Source organism: Diospyros lotus, chromosome 15 (assembly GCF_014633365.1).
Source record: "Diospyros lotus cultivar Yz01 chromosome 15, ASM1463336v1, whole genome shotgun sequence".
NCBI lineage: Eukaryota > Viridiplantae > Streptophyta > Magnoliopsida > Ericales > Ebenaceae > Diospyros > Diospyros lotus.
This window is the reverse complement of record NC_068352.1, coordinates 643,825-665,283: the sequence shown is the minus strand read 5'-3', so window position 1 is coordinate 665,283 and position 21,459 is coordinate 643,825. Positions and strand designations below refer to the sequence as shown.

General features: G+C 37.7%; 3 protein-coding genes across 4 annotated transcripts; 1 reads left to right on the top strand and 2 right to left on the bottom strand.

Moving 5' to 3' along the window:
• Positions 1–322: 322 nt before the first annotated feature.
• On the top strand, positions 323–9,300 carry LOC127791496 (uncharacterized). 2 transcript variants are annotated; one of them, XM_052321407.1, is made up of 6 exons: positions 1,873–3,045; positions 3,131–3,191; positions 4,297–4,381; positions 4,799–8,059; positions 8,186–8,344; positions 8,469–9,300. In XM_052321407.1, the coding sequence occupies exons 3-6, from the start codon at positions 4,337–4,339 to the stop codon at positions 8,715–8,717; spliced, it is 3,714 nt and encodes a 1,237-aa protein (XP_052177367.1). In that variant the 5' UTR covers positions 1,873–3,045; positions 3,131–3,191; positions 4,297–4,336; the 3' UTR covers positions 8,718–9,300. The 2 variants fall into 2 exon arrangements, with proteins under 2 accessions (XP_052177366.1, XP_052177367.1); XM_052321406.1 differs by lacking the exons at positions 1,873–3,045; positions 3,131–3,191 and adding an exon at positions 323–496.
• A 379-nt stretch (positions 9,301–9,679) lies between these two features.
• Positions 9,680–15,769, bottom strand: LOC127791497 (uncharacterized). The gene is made up of 2 exons (XM_052321408.1): positions 15,386–15,769; positions 9,680–10,060 (listed from the first exon to the last, which is right to left on the bottom strand). The coding sequence occupies exons 1-2, from the start codon at positions 15,709–15,711 to the stop codon at positions 9,856–9,858; spliced, it is 531 nt and encodes a 176-aa protein (XP_052177368.1). The 5' UTR covers positions 15,712–15,769; the 3' UTR covers positions 9,680–9,855.
• A 2,672-nt stretch (positions 15,770–18,441) lies between these two features.
• Positions 18,442–20,338, bottom strand: LOC127792525 (scarecrow-like protein 23). Its single transcript, XM_052323046.1, has one exon. It carries the CDS (start codon positions 19,972–19,974, stop codon positions 18,619–18,621), a length of 1,356 nt encoding a protein of 451 aa, XP_052179006.1. The 5' UTR covers positions 19,975–20,338; the 3' UTR covers positions 18,442–18,618.
• Positions 20,339–21,459: the final 1,121 nt, after the last annotated feature.

Here is a 21,459-nt window from a genome sequence, read left to right as displayed (position 1 = left end):
AAAGATATATTACATTAATTTTCATTAATAAAATTTGATAAAAATTAAAAATATTAAATTTTAAATACTATTGTGGTGACAAAATTAAAATTATATGTAAAATTTTAAATACTATTAGTGTAATTTATAATTTAAAAAAAAGGGAAAAATAGGTCGGGGTAATATCGTAATTAGAGGGAAGGGGAGGAGCAAAGTGTCCGGGAAGAGAGAGCTTTCCAAGTAAACAATTGTCTCAAATGGCTGTTGTGAGGGCCCGGCGGAGAGCACTGCTTTGTACAGGACATCCTAAATTTCATTCTACTATTTAAACCCAACCCCAAGACGGTATATCTCTCCTCCCGCGTCTCTCTCACGTTTTCTCATTTCACCTCTCTCTCTCTCTCTCTCTCTCTCCAGTTGAGATCCTGTTTCTTGAAGGAAGAGGAAGAGAACCAGCAACAATAATTGAGAGAAAAAGCACGTCCGCGCGTAAAGCGACGAATTCATCTCCAAGCAAGTAAGTGATCTCTTTTGCTTTTTGTATTTTATATAGGAGTGGTCTTAGTCCTGCTACTGTCATTTGAGATTTTGTGCTGCTTCAATTTCATCAATCTTCTTCTTCTTCTTCCTCTGCCTGGCGGTTATACGAGATCGGCTGTGGAGCGCCCCGATCTGCTTGCAAAATGATGTTTACTTATAGTTATTTTTATATTAATATGCACACACACGTAAAGATTGTGTATATGTATATCTGCGATTTCATCGAGTTCGGTTCCGTCTTGTAGTTCTGTGTAGTGTGTTACTGAGATTATTTGTTTTCGGTTCACTGCTGGTTGGTTGATTCTTTGATCGACGGAGCAGTGGGATCAGGAATCGCTTGGCTTTTCTGAATTGATAGATCGATCCTTATTGAAACCGCCGATCGTATTATCTGTATTTTAGTAGGAGTAGGAGGATAAGAAAATCGTAGAAAACTTGAATACCTCTGCTTGATTCTTTGAATTTGAAGTTAGGGAAATCGGATCTGCTAATTATGATAAGTTTGCGCCCTGCCGATCTTTCCTTATTTGTTCTCGATGAAAGAAGGAAAAGGAATTTCTCTTACTGCTTCTCCTTATCTACTCCGGTATCTGATGATCCTTCTCATCGGAGTATGGTCGCTTTAAATTTTTTATGATAAACTTTCTTTTTTTTCTCCTTAATTTTCATTTATAAATTATTGCATAAATCACTTTCATTTTTTCAGAAAAAAATATAAATATTCTACACCTTTTCTTTATAGAAGAACTCAATACCTGTCTTCTTTCAAGCACGGCTGGTACCCAGCTATTATTCTCTCAATCGACTTTTTCCTTTTCCATGATATTTGTTTTGCGGAGTGTTTTTTTTATTTTCTTTATATACTCAAACCATTTTATTCTTTATTTATTGGGTTTTTCACTCTTCAACTTGAAGTTATTGTTGCTCCAGCAACATCATGCTTTCCGTCCTTTTCTTAGTTGGTTACGTGTAATTCTGATAAAAATTTTATGATATAAACCTTTTATATCTTGTGTTTGACAAAAAATACATTAATTTTTTTTTTTTTGCGAATTTAAAGTCAACAGGTGACGTCTTTACACGTTGGACCAAACAGAAATGTGAATGAATTTGTAAAATTCGACTGCATGTGTACTAAATTTAATTAGTAAAATGTTTAAACTAGGAGTATTATTATGAGTTTCTTATAAAAATTATAGTTGATACATGTCAACTATGATTTCTTTTTTCAATCTTAGTTTTACACTTAAATCTAAAGAATTATGTAGGGATTTAAAATGCATAACAGTTATATATACTTCTGTTCTTTTGTCTTTGTTTTTTTGGCTAAATTGTTCTTTTGTCTTTGTTTAGTAAATGGTAATATCTGTTTAAGGTAAAAGTGGAATCGACAGTTTCGTAATCGTGACTAATCAGAGCTGAGAATTGAGATCCGAGATAAGACTTATAAGAGAGCGGTGCCAGCCTGCCTCCAGTGGTGGGTTCCACTAGCACTCAAACTCGGAGGAAGAATTCTGTGGTCGATGACGTGGGAACACCTTTCCAAGGCGAACCCATTCAAATCAAAATAGAGTGGGTAAAGAATTGCACCTGACGCTCTGACCCGAGCGTGAATTTTTAAATTGCTACTCATGGAAAACTATTCTTCACCCAAATACATAGTCGCACCGCGGTTTCCTTCCTCTTATTCTGTTAAAATTTTATATGTAACTGCGGTATGTATAATTCGTTAATATTTAAATGCCAGGTAAAATGTCGTCAAAGTGGTTGATAATTATGACACTATTGCTGTCATCCTATATATGATTTTTTATATTTCATTTTGTGTCGATAATTTTTGACTTTCTAGTTTTCATCATATTTTTGTGCCTAAAATTTTCTAAGAATGCTATTTTGGCCCCACTAGCAAATTAAACGGTGTTCTATTCACGCTGTCCATGAACACGTGTCCAAGTAAAAGCCCCATTCCGCGCACTAATAACTGGAAGGCCCCTGCACCCATCTAATGATGCCTTCTTCGTCATTGTTTTATATTTTTCTTTTTATTTGCGGGCACACCTTTTTCTTTTTCCTTTGTTACTTTTTGTTCTCTTTTTAGTTCTTACAGCTTCATGTTGCTTTATATCATTTTTTTTTTATTTTCCTATTTTTCCTTGCGCGTTTCTTCACTGTTTGGAGACCGTTAGGCGTTTGATTTAGATAGCTTTGGACCGGAAATACCTCCTCAGCGCTTCTCAGCTTCTGGAACAGTCAATGCCCCTTCGGCTGTTTCTTTTGACTGGCCGAAGAAGAAACTAGAGTACGAGTATATCAAAATAAATAACCCTCCATATAAAAATAGTTTGGTTTTGCATGCCATATCCTATCCAAAGGGGAGGCTTAGGATTCCGAGATCATTTTATTTACTTAGGCGTTGGCCTGGTCCCACGTTGAAATACGCGGAACACGTGATTTATTCTGCTCGTCACGACCCGAGGTCCAACCTATTCAATCCTCGGTTTATCAGTGAAATGACAAAGAAACTAGGTGAGTGAACATTTCAATGTGCTGCTCGTTCAAAAGACAACGAGTCTGTCCCCGTTTTGTCTGTTTAACATTTGATCGATCATAGGAATTCGGGATGGTGCAAGGAGGAAGAGGAGTACCAAAAAAACCATATTTTTTAATATAAGGTACTGTTACCTACTTGTAAGTAGTTTAGTTATTAGATTTGATATTTTATGAAATAAGTTAATAATTAAGTCTAACTTGTATGATTATTTTTACTTCAAAATTTAGTTAGAGCTAGTTATAAGAGAATGATCGCGTTTTCTTCTATGATCCAACTTGATCTGCTTGATTTCGTCTATTTGATTGTATTCATTCTATATTTTAGTACTTTCATGTGTTTCTCTGAAAAAAAAAATACTTTCATGTGTTGGTTTCTTATATTTGAATGTACGTATTTTTCTATAATCATTTAGCATCCCTTGCATATAAACATTTATCACAATTATACTCTCTTTTTTGATGGCGTGGTATGACTAGGTAGCTAATATTTATTGCTCACTCATACAAATGTATATAAAGAATTACTTGGGTAGTCGAATCAGGAAAGCTCATTAGAAGATCTATAAACTTCGTCCCAAGAGGGTCATGCGCTATATATGATTTGTTTTCGTTATGAACCTGCTCGAAAGTATAATATTGGAAACTCACTTGTCAAATGGAAAAACGGCATATACTAATAACTCTTCATTTCATGAGCGAAAATGTATTGCATTAGTATGGGTCTGATTTCAGCCTGATTTGTATAAGATTCTGGCTGTTATCAATGGTATGGGCTAACAGCATGAGCTGGTCTAGCAAGACCACAATTAGTAGAGGTTGGGAATAAATGCTCACGAAAAAGGAGAACTTCCAAAACAAAAAACAAAAGTCTGCCTTGGAATGAAGAAAGGAGATCGACCATTTCTATTGGATTTGAATCAGTGTTTTGTAGGCCTACTTTGGCACACTATTTAACCCAATTCACAAATTCAAATATGATCGAATAGACTAATTTCATTTGGGTTGGTCAGAAACAGAAGAACTTGACATCTAATGTCAGACCAACTGTAGAATCTTGCAGATGGACAAATTGTATGGTTGTCTGCCTATTTTCTACAAGTGAAATTTAATAGAGGTTTTCTTTTATCATTTAGCATGTGCCTTGTAGTGAAACAAAAAATCACTTGCCACTTGCGATGGCCCAGTTTTCTTCTTGACTGCTCTAATTATGAACATATGTTTGTGCAGGCTCGCAAGGAATCTTACATAAGGCGCAATACGTTCGGACATGGAAGAAGAGTTGCAAGCAAGTCCAGAGATACCAATAATGAAGGTATTTGAAAAGATGAGCAATGCTTATCCGACCAAGGTTGCTATTTGTTATGAGATACCAAAAATTGTATGCAACATATGTTTGTTACATGGACTGATTCTTTTGTTTACTGGTATTCATGCAACCTTTGGTCCGATCACCTTATAATTAACTGTTAGTTTCATGAGTAAGATACTATTGTCATTTTGCTTTTTGGTAGGGCTATGCCCAAGCACTTTGGAACTTGTTATTGTAAATTTCTAGATTCAAATGCTTTTAAGACTACTAAGGTATTTTTGTCTAAATGTTCCGCTTCGTATTTGTATTCTTTTGGTACTTCCTTACCAGCTGTTAGGAAAGGACAAAATTCAACAGAACACACATAATTTTCCTTTATGTGGTGCTTGAAGCTCTTTTTCTTTGAAAATCTTATTGCAGATTTCTGATGGGAACTTGAATCAAGATCCAAAAGGAGGAAAAAAAGAGGAGGAAGAAACGGCCTTGGAGGGAGAATTTATAAAAGTGGACAGGGAATCCTTCGATGTAAAGGATATTTCACTTACTTCTGAACAGCCACCTCCTATAGACGAGAAGTCTTCCAACAATGAACAAAGCTCAAACAATTCATTCTTGAGTAGAGAAGTTCTTGAAGCGCAAGAGAAGGTAAAAGAACTTGAGCTTGAATTGGAAAGAGTAGCCGGGGCTCTGAAGCATTCTGAATCAGAGAATTCCCAGCTGAAGGATGAAGTCTCCATTACAAAGGAGAAGTTGGAAGAAAGTGGAAAGAAATATGAAGAACTCGAAGTTAATCACAAGAAAGTGCAGCAGAAGATCGTGGAAGCTGAGGAGAGATACAACCAACGGATTAATGACTTGCAAGAGGCATTGCATGCTCAAGAAGCAAAGCATGAGGAGTTGGCCAATGTGAAGGTAGCATTTGACAATCTTAGCCTTGAGCTTGAGGGATCAAGAAATAAATGGCAGGAGCTAGAGCAAGAGCTGCAAACTTCAGCAGGCGAGGCACGCAAGTTTGAGGAATTGCATAAACAAAGTGGTTCACATGCTGAATCTGAGACAAAAAGGGCCTTGGAGTTTGAAAGGTTGCTTGAACTTGCGAAGCTTAGTGCAAAAGAAATGGAAGATCAGATGGCCTCTCTACAGGAAGAACTCAAGGGCCTTTATGAGATGATTGCTGACAAGCAGAAGGTTGAGGAAGCACTCAACAGTACCGCAGCTGAGCTTTCTGAAGTTCGTGGAGAGTTGGAGCTTTCAAAATCACAGTTGGTTGAAATGGAGCAGAAGCTTGCTTCAAACGAAGCTCGTATGCATGAACTGACCCAAGAACTAGATATTAGAAAGGCTTCAGAATTTCGTGTAAAGGAGGACATGTCAACACTTGAGAATTTGTTCTTGTCAACAAAAGAAGATCTTCAAACTAGGTCGTCTGAGTTGGAAGACGTCAAATTGAAGCTGCAGGAGGAATTGCATTCAAAGGAATTGTTAGAAGCCGAGCTAAAAGATCAGGTAGCAAAGTTTTCAACTGTACAGGATGAACTGCACATAGTAATCAAAGATAAAGAAGCTCTTGAAGCTGCTTTGGAGGATTTAAACAGTAATGCTATTCAGATGAAGGAACTATGCAATGATCTGGAGACGAAGTTGCAGTTATCAGATGAGAACTTCTGTAAAGTGGATTCTCTCCTCTCTCAAGCTCTGGCAAACAATGCTGAGCTGGAGCAGAAGTTAAAATCTCTAGAAGAGCTCCATCACGAATCTGGGTATGCAGCAACCACTGCCCAACAAAAGAATCTTGAGCTGGAAACCATAGTACAGGCCTCAAATGCAGCATCAGAAGCTGCTAGATCACAATTGCAAGAGCTTGAGGCACGATTTATTACTGCAGAACAGAGAAATATAGAACTAGAGCAACTTATCAATCTGCTAGAGGTTAAAAGCAATGAAGCTCAAAGAGAACTCGTAGAGTTCTCTGAGAAAATTACTGTTCTTAGTGAAACACTGAGAGAGGTTGAGGAAGAAAAGAAGCAACTGAGTGGCCAAATACAAGTATATGAGGATAAGATAGCTCAGATGGAATCTGACCTGAATCAATCGTCTTCTCGTAATTCTGAGTTGGAGTTGGAACTGAAGGCTGTTTCAGAAAAATGCACTGAGCATGAGGGTCGAGCTAATACGACACATCAACGTAGCCTTGAACTAGAAGATTTAGTCCAGAAGTCCCATTTGAAAGTAGAGGGTGCTGGCAAAAGGGTAAGTGATCTGGAACTGTTGCTTGAAACAGAGAAATACAAAATCCAGGAGCTTGAAGAGCAAATAAGCTTGTTAGAAAAAAAATGTGGAGATGCAGAAGCAGAGTCAAAGAAATACTTTGATAAGATATCTGAGCTTGAACCAGAACTCGAGAAATTTCAATCGCAAGCATCAAGCCTTGAGGCTGCCCTGCTAAACGCCAATGACAAGGAAAGAGAATTAATTGATTCCTTGAATATTGTGAGAGATGAGAAGAAAAATATAGAAGATGCATTTAAAAGTTCCAGTGAAAAGCATGCAGAAGCGGAAACTCTCCTTGAAGTCCTACGGAGTGAATTGAGTCTAACACAACAGAAATTCGAAATCATGGAAAATGATCTTAAAGATACACAGACGAGAGAAAGTGAAGTTGTTGAGAAGCTCAAGTCTGCTGAGGAGCAACTAGAGCATCAAAGTGGAGTATTAGAGCAAACTACGGCAAGAAAATCAGAGCTCCAAACATTACATGAGTCTTTAATCAGGGATACAGAGCTAAAACTCCAGGAAGCAAGTGCAAACCTCTCCAGCAAAGATTCAGAGGCTAACTCACTGTATGAGAAAATAAAAATTCTTGAAAGTCAGGCGAAGGTTTTCGAAGAGCAGATAGCTGAAGCAGCCGAAAGATCTGCGTTTCTGAAGGAAGAATTGGATCAGATTTCGACCAAATTATCTTCTTCTGAGACATTGAACGAAGAACTCAAAAGAAAACTTTCAGAGGAAGAGAATAAAGCTGCACAGTTTTCTTCAGAGAATGAACTGCTAGTTGAGACCAATGCGCAGCTAAAAAGCAAGATTAATGACCTTGAAGAATCACTAAATCTTTTTCATGCTGAGAAGGAAGGCACTGCTCAGCAACTTGCTGCTTACATGAGTAAGGTTGCTGAATTAACAGATCACCACTCAAAAGCATCTGAACTCCAGTTAGCAGCTGAAGCCCGGGTTTCAGAGACTCAAAGAGAGTTAGAAGGGACAATTCAGAAATTTAGTCAGAGAGATTTAGAAGCTAGAGACCTAAACGAAAAGCTAGACGCACTCCAAGAGCAAATAAAGATGCACGAAGAACAGGCGCGCGAGGCTTCTGGTGTCGCAGAAACTCAAAAAATTGAGCTGGAACAGACCCGGTTGAAATTGGAGGGTCTGGAAATCATCATTGAGGAGATGCAAAGGAAGGAAGGTCAACTTGAAAAGGAGAGAGAACAGCTAGCTGAGTCAAATTCAAACCTTACTCAGGAACTAGCCAGGATTGCATCCGAACTAAATGATCTACGATCTAAACTGGCTGCAGCAGCAAGTGAGAAGGATGAAGCTGTAGAACAGCTTAACTCGTCAAAGAAACTGATAGAAGATTTAAAAGAGCAGCTTGCGCTTGAGAGACAGACGCTACAGTCCCAGGTATTTTTTTTGTCTTTTGACAACATTATTATTATCATTGTCTTTCCTTTTGTTTACTTTTATTTTAGTTATTTTATTTGTTTGAATAATTATTCTTTGATTTTTTTTTTTAATTCCCGTTAACAGAAAGAAGCCGAGTCTCAAAGAGATTTGGGAAGGGAAGCTGCTGTAAAGTCTTCCTTGGAAGAGCTTGAAGCTAAGGACAAAATGGTCGTGCTCTTGCAAAACCAAGTGAAAGAACTTGAGCACAAATTGCAGCTCGCTGATGCTAAATCCAAAGAAAAGGTTTGCTTTCTCCCAATTACTGCTCCTAGAGATAACATATATATGCCTGCATGCCCATGCTGATTCACTTGCCTCAATGTACATATATAATTATAAGCATGCACTGAGACATAACATGTTGCAGGAAGGACACGGTGAAGCAAAGGACGAAGGAGTGGAGATCAAATCCAGGGACATGGGATCGACAATTTCAACGCCATCAAAACGCAAGAGCAAGAAAAAGCTGGAATCCACATCTACACAGCCACAGCCACCACCAGCGTCCTTGGAGATTCAAACCACCGAGTCCTCTCCTCTCGCGACCTTTAAAGTCATTTTAGCCGTGGGGCTGGTGTCCGTGATCATCGGTATAATTCTTGGCAAAAAGTATTAGTTTTGTTAGTTACGGCTTTCCATGCTTTTTCGGTTTTGGCTCCTCCATTTACATTCTGCCATTTCTTCTTTTTGTTCATCTTTTTGAATTTCTCAAGAGAGGAGGAGTGGGGAAGGAGCGTTTATTTATTGTAGTTTTGTTTATGCAAGCAGAATGGGAATTTTCTCTTCTTCTTTTTTTTTTTCTTTTGTTGGGGTGGGTTGGTTGGTTGGTATGTTTTCAGAGTCGGGGGGGTGGGTGGGTGGGTGGGTTGCTTGAAGTTGGTAAGGGAATTGGTTTTTCATTGCTATCCTTTACCTGTATGCAGAGCGAGAAACAGTTCTTTTTTTCATGTCATGTGTATTTATTTATTTATAGTGTTTGATTTATTACCTCCAATAAGTGTGTGTCGTGCTTCACTCAGGGAGAATGGCAATTTGAGCTAAGAAATATCTCTTTTTGGCTTTACCTTACTCACCTCCAATCCTATTGGGACAGCCGTAGGCGCATATAATACAAGGATAAGGTTTTTCCATTTATTTATTTTTTATTTTTGAGCTAATTCTCAATAACATCACTCGCTGGTTACTTGTCTCTGTTCCAATTATAGAATTAATGACAAACAAAGAATCAAAATCACAAAATTTGTAGTCAGCAATATTGAAAATTTTCCCTTACAACTCATTTGGTATCTAAATTTTAAATAGCGCTGGAATAAAATTAATGACTGAATGACAAAATTAAATAATAATAATAATAAGTCTCATAATTTAATTTAAAAAAGAGAGATATAACATAGAATTAGACCAATTCTATGTTTTGACATGTCAACTTGTGAATGGGATATGGGAAATTTCAACCCCCACAGTTCACACACCACAAAAAAAAAAAAAAAAGTTCACGACACGGTTAGGCTCCCATGGGAACGGGTGGGGTTTCAATTTGAATGGTTAACCATAGTAGTATAATAACACTACACTACATAAATAGAAATTTTATTTTATATATATAAAGGCAGGCTTCATCACAGACATTTTTAATTTCATCATAATAGTAAGTTAGGGGAGCAATACATACAAAACAAAGTGTGCCTGCCTGCCACTCAGACTTGAACCAAAAGGCTCTTCTTCTTCATCATCGTAAAAGAGTAAAACTTTCCTTACTCAAAGTAATAGTGCTTGTCCACTGCCTCCGAGACATGCCAAGTGCAGCTCAATCCTTTCGGGAACTCCACCAAGTCGCCCGCACCAATCTCAACCGCCTCCTTCGACCCATCCGGATAGACCTTCACCTTTCCCTTCAGCAGATAGCATACCTCCTTGCTAGAGTATGTCCATGGGAACTTGCTCGGCGGGCATCCCCACCTATATTATTATTCAGTCCACAAAACATCATAAAGATGCCCAATACACAAGAAGAAGCAACACACCATATCTCTGATTTAAGCTTCCTTTACTTGACTTTACCATGTAGGATAGAAAGGATATTTACTCGTCACATAACCGTGGCTACACATCTATCTATATGCATCCAACAAAGTTTGACTGGTCAAATCTATATTTTTGTCATTTACTTTCACGTTTCATTATTCCGATTACATCTCCTATATCTGTATTTTCGAGTTAATTTAACCCCTATACATTGACTTTTTTTTCGTGTGATAATCTAAATTTTTCATTATTTTGTTTATACCCATAAACATGCATTTTCGAATCAATTTAATTTATGTACTTTGACATGATCAAAGTATAACATGTACCTTGTCATCTCATTCTACTTTTTTTTTTTTTTTTTACACATGAAAGAACAAGGATTAAATTAAGTCAAAAATTCAAATCCATTAGTGTAATCGAAATAACGAAAAATTTAAGTTGTCATACGAAAAAAATGTCAAAATACAAAGATTATATTGACTCGAAAATCAAATTCAAAGATGTAATCGAAATAATAAAAAGTTCAGATACGCACATGAAAAAAAACGTGAAAGTACAATAACAAGAAAAATGTGGATTTGGCCAAGTTTGACATGTTAAGAGGCACCAAATGGTTAATATATGAATATAAATTTACATGTAGCATGTTCAATTTAACTTTGAATTGTAAGGACCATCTAGTTAGTAAGGGAATGTCCAGCATACTATGTTTTCTTTCTAAGGATTTAACTCAATAAATATAACTCCCGGTTCAACACACTGATCTATGCCACAGTAACAGGGGGACCAATTACATGAATAATCAACCAAATTGAACTTGTTTGGAAGAGGAGCATGTTTTGCAGATATTAGCTAAGTAGCCTGCATCAGAGACAGTTCTGAGCTAATTGATCCCACAGTAGTACTAGTAATAGTAATTCAGATAATCACCTACTAACTGCAAAAACTAAATCCCGATTGAGTATATTGCAATACAAAAACATGGGTTGATCCTAGCAAAAAATAAAAAATAAATAGCATGGGTCGATCAATATACCTTCATGCTACAACGACCCGCAATTAGAAAACAAAATCATTTTTCCCTGATGTCAATAATAGTAACTACTAACTATAAAAACTAAATCCTGATTTATATTGCATTAGAAAAACATGGGTTGATCCTAGCAAAAAATAACAAATAAATAACATACGTTGATCAATATACCTTCATGCTACGACGACCCGCAGTTAGAAAACAAAATCATTTTTCCCTGACGTCAATAATAATAACTACTAACTATAAAAACTAAATCCTGATTGAGTATATTGCAATACAAAAACAGGGGTTGATGCTAGCAAAAAAATAAAATAAATAACACAGGTCGATCAATATACCTTCATGCTACAACAACCCACAATTAGAAAATGAAACCATTTTTCCCTCATGCCAATAATAGTAATTAAAAGAATAAGCTTCCTAAACCATAGGGTAAAAGGTAAGATATCCTGTTGTATTAAAGGGAACAAAAAACAGATAGAAGTAACATGTTGATGACCAAAGCTTCAGTTTGTTGAGTTAAGCTCCAGAAATTCTAATCATCCGAGCTATGACCTCTTGAAATGGACAAAACACTTATCAAAAGAGTAACAATAACAGCAATAAAGTCATTTTCATTGCAAATAACTGTCGCCCTAATATTGGTTTCATGTGCAGATACTATCTTATTCTCAACCCAAATTCACTCACCAAACCATTATCTCAACTTGCTCATCTATTGAGGTCAGTATAGAAATTTTGCAAACATCTGTTTCCCCCAAATCTACAATTAAAAATCACTAGAAAGAACACAATCCAAGCACCATTCCGGAATCAGATAAACTCAAGAGCATTTGCTGAACAGGTTTTGAGAACTATTCTGATACAGCCCAAGACTTGGTCAAGTCTGTTTAGTTGCTTTAGTGGGTTAGATATTCTCCTATTTTCTAGCTTAGTGGGGTCATGTACAGGTGTGTCTAATAGCAAGACTTGATCAATTCTGTTTAGTTGCTTTAGTGGGTTAGATATTCTCCTATTTTCTAGCTTAGTAGAATCATGTGCAGGTCTATATAATAGCAAGACTTGATTAAGTCTGTTTAGTTGCTTTAGTGGGTTAGATATTCTACTATTTTCTAACTTAGTAGAGTCGTGTACAAGTCTATATAAAGCAAGACTTGGTCAAGTCTGTTTAGTGGATTAGATATTCTTCTATTTTCTAGCTTAGTGGAGTTATGTACAGGTTTATATAAGAGACATCTTGAATTTGTATTGTTTATGTTGGTTAATAAGAATTATCTCATTCCCTCTATTTGTCCTATTTTCTCTCTAAATTCTTTGCTTACAAATTTTAAATCCAAATTCTTCTATTATTTGGTATCAAAGTGTGGTTCCAACCATGGACACTTGCGGCAAAACCAATGCTAAATTTCGTAATGAAGTTCACAAAATCTTGGCCCGACACAAGTCAAGCATCGACTATATTCACGCTACTTTGCAAACGGTGTTAACCAAGCTTCCAGCTTTCTAACACTCATCAAGCCCAACCACTCGCTAACCTAAAACCAACCCCTTTGTAGTTGAAGGTTCTTCTCCACCAAACAACACCAACGATCGCCCCCATCAACACCTCAAATTGTCATTCTCAAAATTGAACGGAAAAGACCCAACTGGCTAGATCTATAAGACAGAGCAATACTTTGATTTCCAGAATATTGAACCTACCCAACAAGTTCAGCTAGCCTCTTTTCATTTAGAAGGTATTGCATTACAGTGGCACGAGTGGTTGACAAAATTTTGTGGTCCATTTACATGGGAAGAATTCACCAAAGTTGTATTGCTCCATTTTGGCCCAACCGATTACGAAGATCCGTCAGAAGCCTTGACTTGCCTTAAACATACTTTAACAGTGGCAAATTATTAGGAAGCCTTCAAGAAACTCTCCCACCAGGTAGATGGCCTGCCTGAAAATTTTTTAATTGGTTGCTTTGTAGCAAGACTCCGAGATGACATCCTCTTAGACGTAAAAATCAAACAACCCAGGACCTTGGTAGAGACAATAGGAGTCGCTAATCGAGGAACGGAATCAACTACAAAAGATCCCAAGCCAACCACTTCACGCACAACCAAAATCAAGACCCAACAATTCCGCTAGAGTTTGGGGCACCCCGCTCGCACTTAAGACCGGCACCAGCGCCATTAATAATGCTAGTCCCTTCAAAGGAATTACGAGCCAAGAAGTCTGAAAGCATAGGGAAAATAGCCTATGATATTACTATGATGAAAAATTCCTTCCCAAACATCAGTGTCAACGACCCCAGTTTTTCATGCTTGAAGACATACCCGACTTCATCCTTACGAACAAAGACAATCTAAGTGGGGGGAGAGGGAAATGATACTTGCAACAGCCATGTGGCCCAGCAAGACTTGGTCAAGTTTGTTTAATTGTTTTAGTTGCTTTAGTGGGTTAGATATTCTACTATTTTCTAGCTCAGCGAAGTCATATACAGGTCTATATAAAAGCAAGACTTGGTCAAGTCTGTTTAGTTGTTTTAGTTGATTTAGTGGATTAGATATTCTCCTATTTTCTAGCTTAGTGGAGTCATGTACAAATTCAAGAGACCAAGTCTCAACTAAACAAACTTGACCAAGTCTTGCTAGGTCGCATGGCTATTGCACGTATCATCCCCCCCACCCCCCAACTCAAATTATCCTTGTCCACAAGGATGAAGTCGAGGATGTCTTTAAGCATGAAAAACTGGAGTCATTGACACCGATGTTCGAGAAAGAATTTCTCATCACAGTAGTAGCATAAACCCTTTTCCCTACGTTCTCAGACTTCTTGGCTCGTAATTCCTTTGAATGGACTAGCATTATTAATGGCGTTGGTGCTACTCTTAAGCGTGGGTGGGGGGCCCAAAACTCTAGCAGAACTATTGGGTCCTAATTTTGGTTGTGTGTGAAGTGGTTGGCTTGGTATCTTTTGTAGTTGATTTCGTTCCTCAATTAGCCAAGCAACTCCTATTATCTCTGCCAAGGTCTTGGGTTGTTTGATTTTTACATCTAAGCGAATATCATCTCGAAGTCTTGCCACAAAGCAACCAATTAGAAAATTTCCAGGCAAGCTATCTACTTGGTAGGAGAGTTTCTCGAAGGCTTCCTAATATCAGCCATTGTTGAAGTTTGTTTAAGGGGAGTCAAGGCTTCTAAGGTATCTTCGCAATCGGTTGGGCTAAAACGGAGTAATACAGCTTTGGTGAATTCTTCTCATGTCAGTGGACCATAGAATTTTGTCAACCACCTATGCCACTATAATGCAATACCTTCTCAATACTTTGGAAATCAAAGTATTGCTTTGCCTCCTAGCCAGTTGGGTCTTCGCCGTTCAATTTTGAGAATGACAATTTGAGGTGTTGATGGGGGTAGTCATTGGTGTTGTTTGAGCTGCAAAGGGGTTGGTTTCAAGTTGGCGAGTGGTTGGGCTTGATGAGTGTCGGAGAGCTAGAAGCTCGATTAACACCGTTTGTAAAGTAGCGTGAAAATGGTCGATGCTTGACTCGTGTCAGGCCAAGATTTTGTGAACTTCATTACAAAATTCAGCATTGATTTTGCCACGAGTGTCCATGGTCGAAACCGCGCTTTAATACCAAATGATAGAAGAATTTGGGTTTAGAATTTGTAAGCATAGAATTTAGAGATAAAATAGGACAAATAGAGGGAATGAGATCATTCTTATTAACCAACATAAACAATACAAATTCAAGATGGCTCTTATATAAACCTGTACATGACTCCACTAAGCTAGAAAATAGAAGAATATCTAACCCACTAAAGCAACTAAAACAATTAAACATACTTGACCAAGTCTTGCTGGGTCGCATGGCTCTTTAGCGTATCATATTCCTGGAAAATTGATCCCAAAACATCTCAAGTTCAATGTGCAGCAAGGCAACTTTTCAATTCTTTCAAAAACGATAATCATGTCAGAACAAGAACTAGACACACGCAACTCAACGCGGTTTGAGAAGCTTTGATAATTTAAATTCTGTTGAAAATACAGACACCATAACTATAAAGCCCTGCGGGAGAGACAGACGCGCCTAGTACGTTCGGGATCTGGAGCATTCGAGCAACAAATTAACATCCAATCGAACATATATAAGCCCGTATACATACATACATATATATATATATATAGAGAGAGAGAGAGAGAGAGGGAGAGAGAGAGAGATATAAGTACTTACTTGGGCCAATTTCGGACACCGAGTTCGGTGAGCTTGGATTCGGGAGGGTTTCTGTGAACCTTCACTCCCAGCTTCTCAGTGATCGTGCTCATGCTTTCCCCCGCCGCTCTGACGACCGGTCTCCTCCTCGCTCTCCTCTCGCTGATGCGCTCGTAGTCGAGGGTCAAGACCCTAGTTGACCATACCGGATAAGAAGAAAGGAAGTCCGAGGAAGGAAGACGAAGAAGAAGAAGAAGAGGAAGGGCTTTATTTGGGGAGTGTTTGGGTACGGAGTTAGGGCTGTAACAGTGGGGAATAGTAGAACCAACGCCAAGCAGAGACGCCATGGGATTGGGAACGAAAGAATAAACCAGCCGCCTTGCGTTAAGGGAAAGGAAAGAGGAAGGGATTCGGTCCAATCCAATCCCATTCCTATTATGGGCCACTCATTTCTCTTCATTTTCTCTTCCACCCTTTTTATTTATATTTTAATTTTAATTTTAATTTGAATAAAAAAATTAAATTCAATTTAAGAATAAATAAGTTTGATTTCATTTTTTATCCGTATTGGTCTAATTCTAATTTCGAACTAAAAATTAAATAAATGCAATAATATATTATGTATATGTAATGTATATATATATATACACTCTTATATATACACTCTTATACATTAATCAGATCGGTTCAATTTTTGATTTAAATATTTTATTAATTTCAATTTTATCAAGTCGAGATCAATTAAAAACGCTTTCTCTTTCTTTCTTTTCTATTTTTGGTAACAAAAAATTAAAAATTATACATTTAACAGGGATACGAATTTTAAATGTAAGATTGTTTTGAAATTAAATAATACTTATGAGCGAAGAAAGTATGTCGAGCAGCTATTCCTAAAATTAGGTTAACTAGACTAATTTAAGCATCTTACTTGCATTACATGAAAGTATTATCGAAAGAATTGACATTACTTATAATAAGTTTTAGTTAAAAGTCTCACTAACTCTTTTAATTCTTAAATTACGGGTGGCAAAGGGATTAGTCTCCAAATGAGAGGGTGAGACTACTCGTCCATATCGGAATTAACTCATTTTCTTTTAAACATGACAATAATTTAATGCAATTGTGAATGAGCTATTGCTTGTGAATATTGTTTTTTTTTTATTTTTTATCTATAGTTTTTATCTTTGTTTCCATTTTTCCATTTCAACATAAAGTTAGAGAAAAATGAAAAATGAGTTTATTTATTTCAAATATAAGACCAAATTTTGACTTTAGAAAATGAGAGAATGTGTTGAAAATCATATTATTTTTTATTTGAAAGTCTCAACCAACGTCTTTTCAAATAAACGAAGAGAGAAACTTCGAACTATAGTGATGACGTTCCGACGATAGCTTCAAAGGAGATGACAAGTTGGAGAGAATAGCTCAGAAATGAATGGTTGTGAAAACACAAACAAGATGAATGAAAGAGACTTGTTGTGAATTTAGAAAAAAAAAAGCAAAAGAGAAACAATATTGTCGACAAGATTCGAAGCGGGGGATCAAATTAGACAAGCATGTTTTTATCAAGAAATAAGTGAAAAACAACGAAAATGTCATAAAATAAATGAGCAGAGAACATCTGTAAAATATTTTTCTAAAATTTAATATAATTTTAGAAAAAAATTATATTAAATTTATAATTAAAAAATCATCTTGGACACAATTTTTAATTTTTTATATCTATAAAGATATTTTACGAAAACCACTATAGTTTTTTTACAAATAAACATGTCATAATGTTTGGTAAATATTTAAGTTGATGCAAATTAAGATAGCAAAATAACTAAAAACAATATAAAATTAATCATAAATATTATATATATAATATAATAAAAAAAAATAAAGGATATGAAATGAAATAAAATTTGTGTAGAATATTTTATAATAAAGACAAAATTGGTCTTTAAAAAATTTTTAATTCCACATTCAAGAGTCTTAAACTCACTAGCAGGATTTTAGTGAGGTTGAGTTTAAGACACACAATTCACTTAATTCAACCAATTTTGACCAATTCTTAATTTACCAAACATCTAATTAAAGTGTCAAATATTAATTAAAGTCAACTCAACTATAAGCTCAAAACCAAACACCCCCTCGTTAATTTGATTAAAAAGCCACCTTTCATGCTATCAATTTCCACCTCTAATTTAGGTCTAGGAAATTGTGGAATAGCCTCTATACGTGCGTGACACGATTAATTCTCAGGTAACAAATTACATCCAATAATGCAGATTTGAATCATGGTAGTTGCAATATAGGAGTTTCACCCTCCTATGAAGGTGGCTCTTTGTGGGCACCATACACTGTATCTCCTACCTGGTATGTTGCCGTATTCCGTCATTAACCCATGTTACGTGTATGGGACAGTGTGTGGAGGCCCTTAAGGTAATAAATTTTACCTTTTGCACCCAAAGAAAGTGTGGAATAACTCAATAGATGGTTAAGTATGAATTTTGGTACATTATATATTCTATTTATAATCCAATTTTGTATTTTAATATCACGAAACTCTGTTAATAAATGTATTTTTATTATTTATATATGTGTAACACGGAATATATTTTTAATATTCCAATTATATACCTATATATATAATTGATTTACTTAATGAATGAGACAAAAAAAATATAAAAATATCATTCTTAATCTTATCCTATTAAATTTTTGTAAGAAATCTTCAAACCCAATGAATAGATATTGATCTTAATCTCATAAGTAAAATACAATAAGATAATATATATAAATCTTATGCCCACCTTATTTGATTAAAAATCCCTTTAAAGAATCCCAATTATATACCCTAAACTACTACATCAAGTAGGGTAGATCCCATCACCATAAGGAGAGGTGAGGTGAGGAGGGCCATTATCATCATCATCATCATCATTATTATTATTATTATTATTTATAAAAATGTTATTTAGACATAGAATATTAATATTTGGTGTGACATTTGATAATAACATATTATATTATATTATTATTAAAAATCATGCAAAATACTATTAGAAAGTGTTCAAATTAAAAAATAGACATTTTGCAATATTCAAAAGAATTAAATTATGTTATATGAAAGAAAAGGAGGACCCTTTGCCTCTTCAGCACCTATTATTAGAGAAGAGAGAGAGAGAGAGAGAGAGAGAGAGAGCCCCGATTGCAATGTCAAGCCGACTGGCATTTCCAAAATGGACGGCTGAAAACGACGGAGTAAACTAATCGGACGGCTGCCAGGCGGAGGCGGTCAACAGCGACAGATCCTTCCAGCCCAGCTTCAAACACCCGTTTTCCTCCACCAGAGTGTAGCCTCTCCACGGGAACATCCCCAGCAACAAGCTCGCCTGGGCCGCCGGGTTGCCCGCCAGCGACACGGGTCGGAACCCGATCCGACGGAGCTCCTCTCCCCACCGCTCCACCTTCACCTCGCCGGTGCGCTTCGGGCCCCCGACGGCGACGATGTTCTTGATCTCGCTCCCGAACAGCTGCTGCTCCACCTGGTGCCTCTCTACGCTGTCCGCACCAAGTCCGTCCCCCAGCGCGTCGAACAGCGCGGAGTAGTAATGCAGCGCCTCGACGAACCGCCCGAGGAAGTTGCCCCTGTGGCTCAGATCTTGCTCCACGATGGTGATCAGCTTCGGCCGGAGAAGAGTCAGCAGTCTCAGCGTCCCCAAGTCGCTCCCAGTGATGTCGTACAGGCAGTGGTGCATCCAGTGCACCACCGTGGCGTCGCCCGGCCGGACCACGAGTTGACTCAGGTCGGTTATGTTGCCGACCTTGCCTTCCAGCGGGTGGAACTCGAACGGCAGGCCGAGGGAGCTCGCGAAGTCGGCGAGGCGACGGCCGGTGGCTTCGAGCAGCTCAATCGACGATCCGACGCCGGTGATTCGCATTGATCTGAGTTTCTTGGACCGGGAGGCGAGGATGTGGAACAGCCCCGGCCATTGGAGCCCTTGCATTATGTCGAGGTCGATGACGTGGACGCAATCCTCTCCTTCGAGCGCCTGGAAGATGACCTGATTGGCGGTGAAGTGCGAGAATTTGATGAGCGGACTGATGGAATTGTAGGACTGGAGAGCGTTGCAGATCTTCTGGCTGTGGGCAAGGGTTAGGGCTTTGATGTTGAGCGGAGAGTAGGTGCCAAGGCACGAGCTGATGACTCGCGCCTGCAGAGCTTCGGCGAAGTACGCCGCGACGCGCTCCGGCGAGGACCCGAACGGCGACGAGAGCTCCCAGATTTCCGGCAACAGATCGCTGGCTTCGTCGAGGTTGTCCACGGCGATGTACTCGGCACATTGCAGCAGAAGGCCTAAAAGCCGCAGACCGGAGGACTCGCTGTCGACCAGCGCTTCGTCCTGGTCGGCGGCGCCGGTCTTCTCGCCGGAAATAGACGCCTCCGCGGACAAATTCACGCGCTTCCGGGACGAGTCCTCGTCGTGGTCGCCGGAGGACTCTCCACGGTCGACGCTGCGCTTGGCTCTCATGGAGGAAGAATTACTAGCCGCAGGGTGGTTGTTGGTGGTGGTGGTGGTGTTGGAATTGATGGGGGACTGAGGCACCAGACTCTGAAGCATGATCACCGAATTCCTGAATCTCACGCCCCACCCAGATCAGAGAGGAAAAGAATCGAAGGTCCAAGTACCTTTCCCGAAACCGTTCGAGTGAAAATTGACAAATCTGCCGCGACGAGACAACCAAGTTTGCGCAGACAGTTGCAGTGGAGAGAGAGAGGGAGAGGGGTTAGAGAAGAGAAGATAAGACCACCCAACCCTGCTTGCTGTCAGAGACGCACCACCATGGAATCGAATTCAGTGGAAAGAGACGGAGAGAAAGAGAAAGAGAGAGATAAAAGGTTTGGGGCTTTTTGGAGGTATCGACATCTCTCTCTCTCCCTCTCTCTGTTCGTCCGTCTTCACGAGTCTGGTTCTTGTGACCACTGTTTTGCCAAATATTTACATTTTTATATTATATATATATAATATTATATTTATAGATAAATTTAATAAATAATCCTTGATGTGACATATACAATTTTATAATAATTATATCTAAAATTATTACTAACTTTACATACAATTATTATAAATTTATATATGTCATGTCTATTCATATGTATTTTAAAAAATATATATATAATAAATATGTTTTATTTAAAAGATTAGATATTTTTTTGATATCAAAATAATAATTAACATTATTATGATATTCAATTGAAATTAACTATATTGTATTTTTAAATAATTATAGGTGTATCATTGGGAAAAGTTTATTAAAAAATTGAAAAAATTTCAAAGACTAAAATAATGTTTTAGATTAAAAATATATAATTTTCTTTTGTTCCAAAAAAAGTTTCGAATAAAGTACAAACAAGATAATTCTGATTTTCAAAAATTCTCTTAAAAGTTTTACGAAAATGATAAGTATTATCTATAAATGTTATACGCTATTCTCACATCACTTCTTATGGGGCCAAGTTCAGTCCAATGGGTTGACCCAATCGCCCGGAATCTAGAATAACGCAAGCGACCTCGTCAAAGAAAGCCCATAAACCACCAAAATTTGAAACTCATAAAGTAAGCATTCTGCGAGCTCCCGATGAAGCCCCCAGCGAGTTCTCAACAATCGTCTGACGAGCTCTTAGCAAAACCCTCAGTTCGTTGGACCGTCCAGGTCGCTGGTCTAAAACTGCCAGCTCGCATAAGTGGTAAAGCTGCTGAGAAGTCAGAAGTAGGGACTATTCACTTTATCTGCAACAACTCATGCCCCTCGTAATGAGGATCCCATTCCCGATTTTGTGTAGACGATAAGGGCTGTTTGTCCCCCATTATGTAATCATTGTATTTTTATATGTTATTTAAATTATAAAGACCCCTCAGTATAAATAAGAATCAGAAATATCATAAGGGGCAGAGACAGAAAAAATAATCGGACACTGCCATTCTGAGAAAATAATCAGAGTACGATCGTGAAGTAGACATCATTTTGGCCAAATCACGTAAAAATCCTAGTGTTGACTCACATCTGAAACCTTTGTATTCTTTTTTTTGGCACTTTGGACT

What these genes read in the sequence shown, in the direction of transcription:
- LOC127791496 (XM_052321406.1), top strand. Translation starts at nt 4,337, where the DNA reads ATGGAAGAAGAGTTGCAAGCAAGTCCAGAGATACCAATAATGAAG. An exon ending in CAGAGATACCAATAATGAAG is followed by an intron (nt 4,382 to 4,798) that starts GTATTTGAAAAG and finishes ATCTTATTGCAG; the next exon opens with ATTTCTGATGGGAACTTGAA. An exon ending in ATGCTAAATCCAAAGAAAAG is followed by an intron (nt 8,345 to 8,468) that starts GTTTGCTTTCTC and finishes AACATGTTGCAG; the next exon opens with GAAGGACACGGTGAAGCAAA.
- LOC127791497 (XM_052321408.1), bottom strand. Translation starts at nt 15,711, where the DNA reads ATGGCGTCTCTGCTTGGCGTTGGTTCTACTATTCCCCACTGTTACAGC. An exon ending in GGTGTCCGAAATTGGCCCAA is followed by an intron (nt 10,061 to 15,385) that starts GTAAGTACTTAT and finishes ATAATAATATAG; the next exon opens with GTGGGGATGCCCGCCGAGCA.
- LOC127792525 (XM_052323046.1), bottom strand. Translation starts at nt 19,974, where the DNA reads ATGCTTCAGAGTCTGGTGCCTCAGTCCCCCATCAATTCCAACACCACC.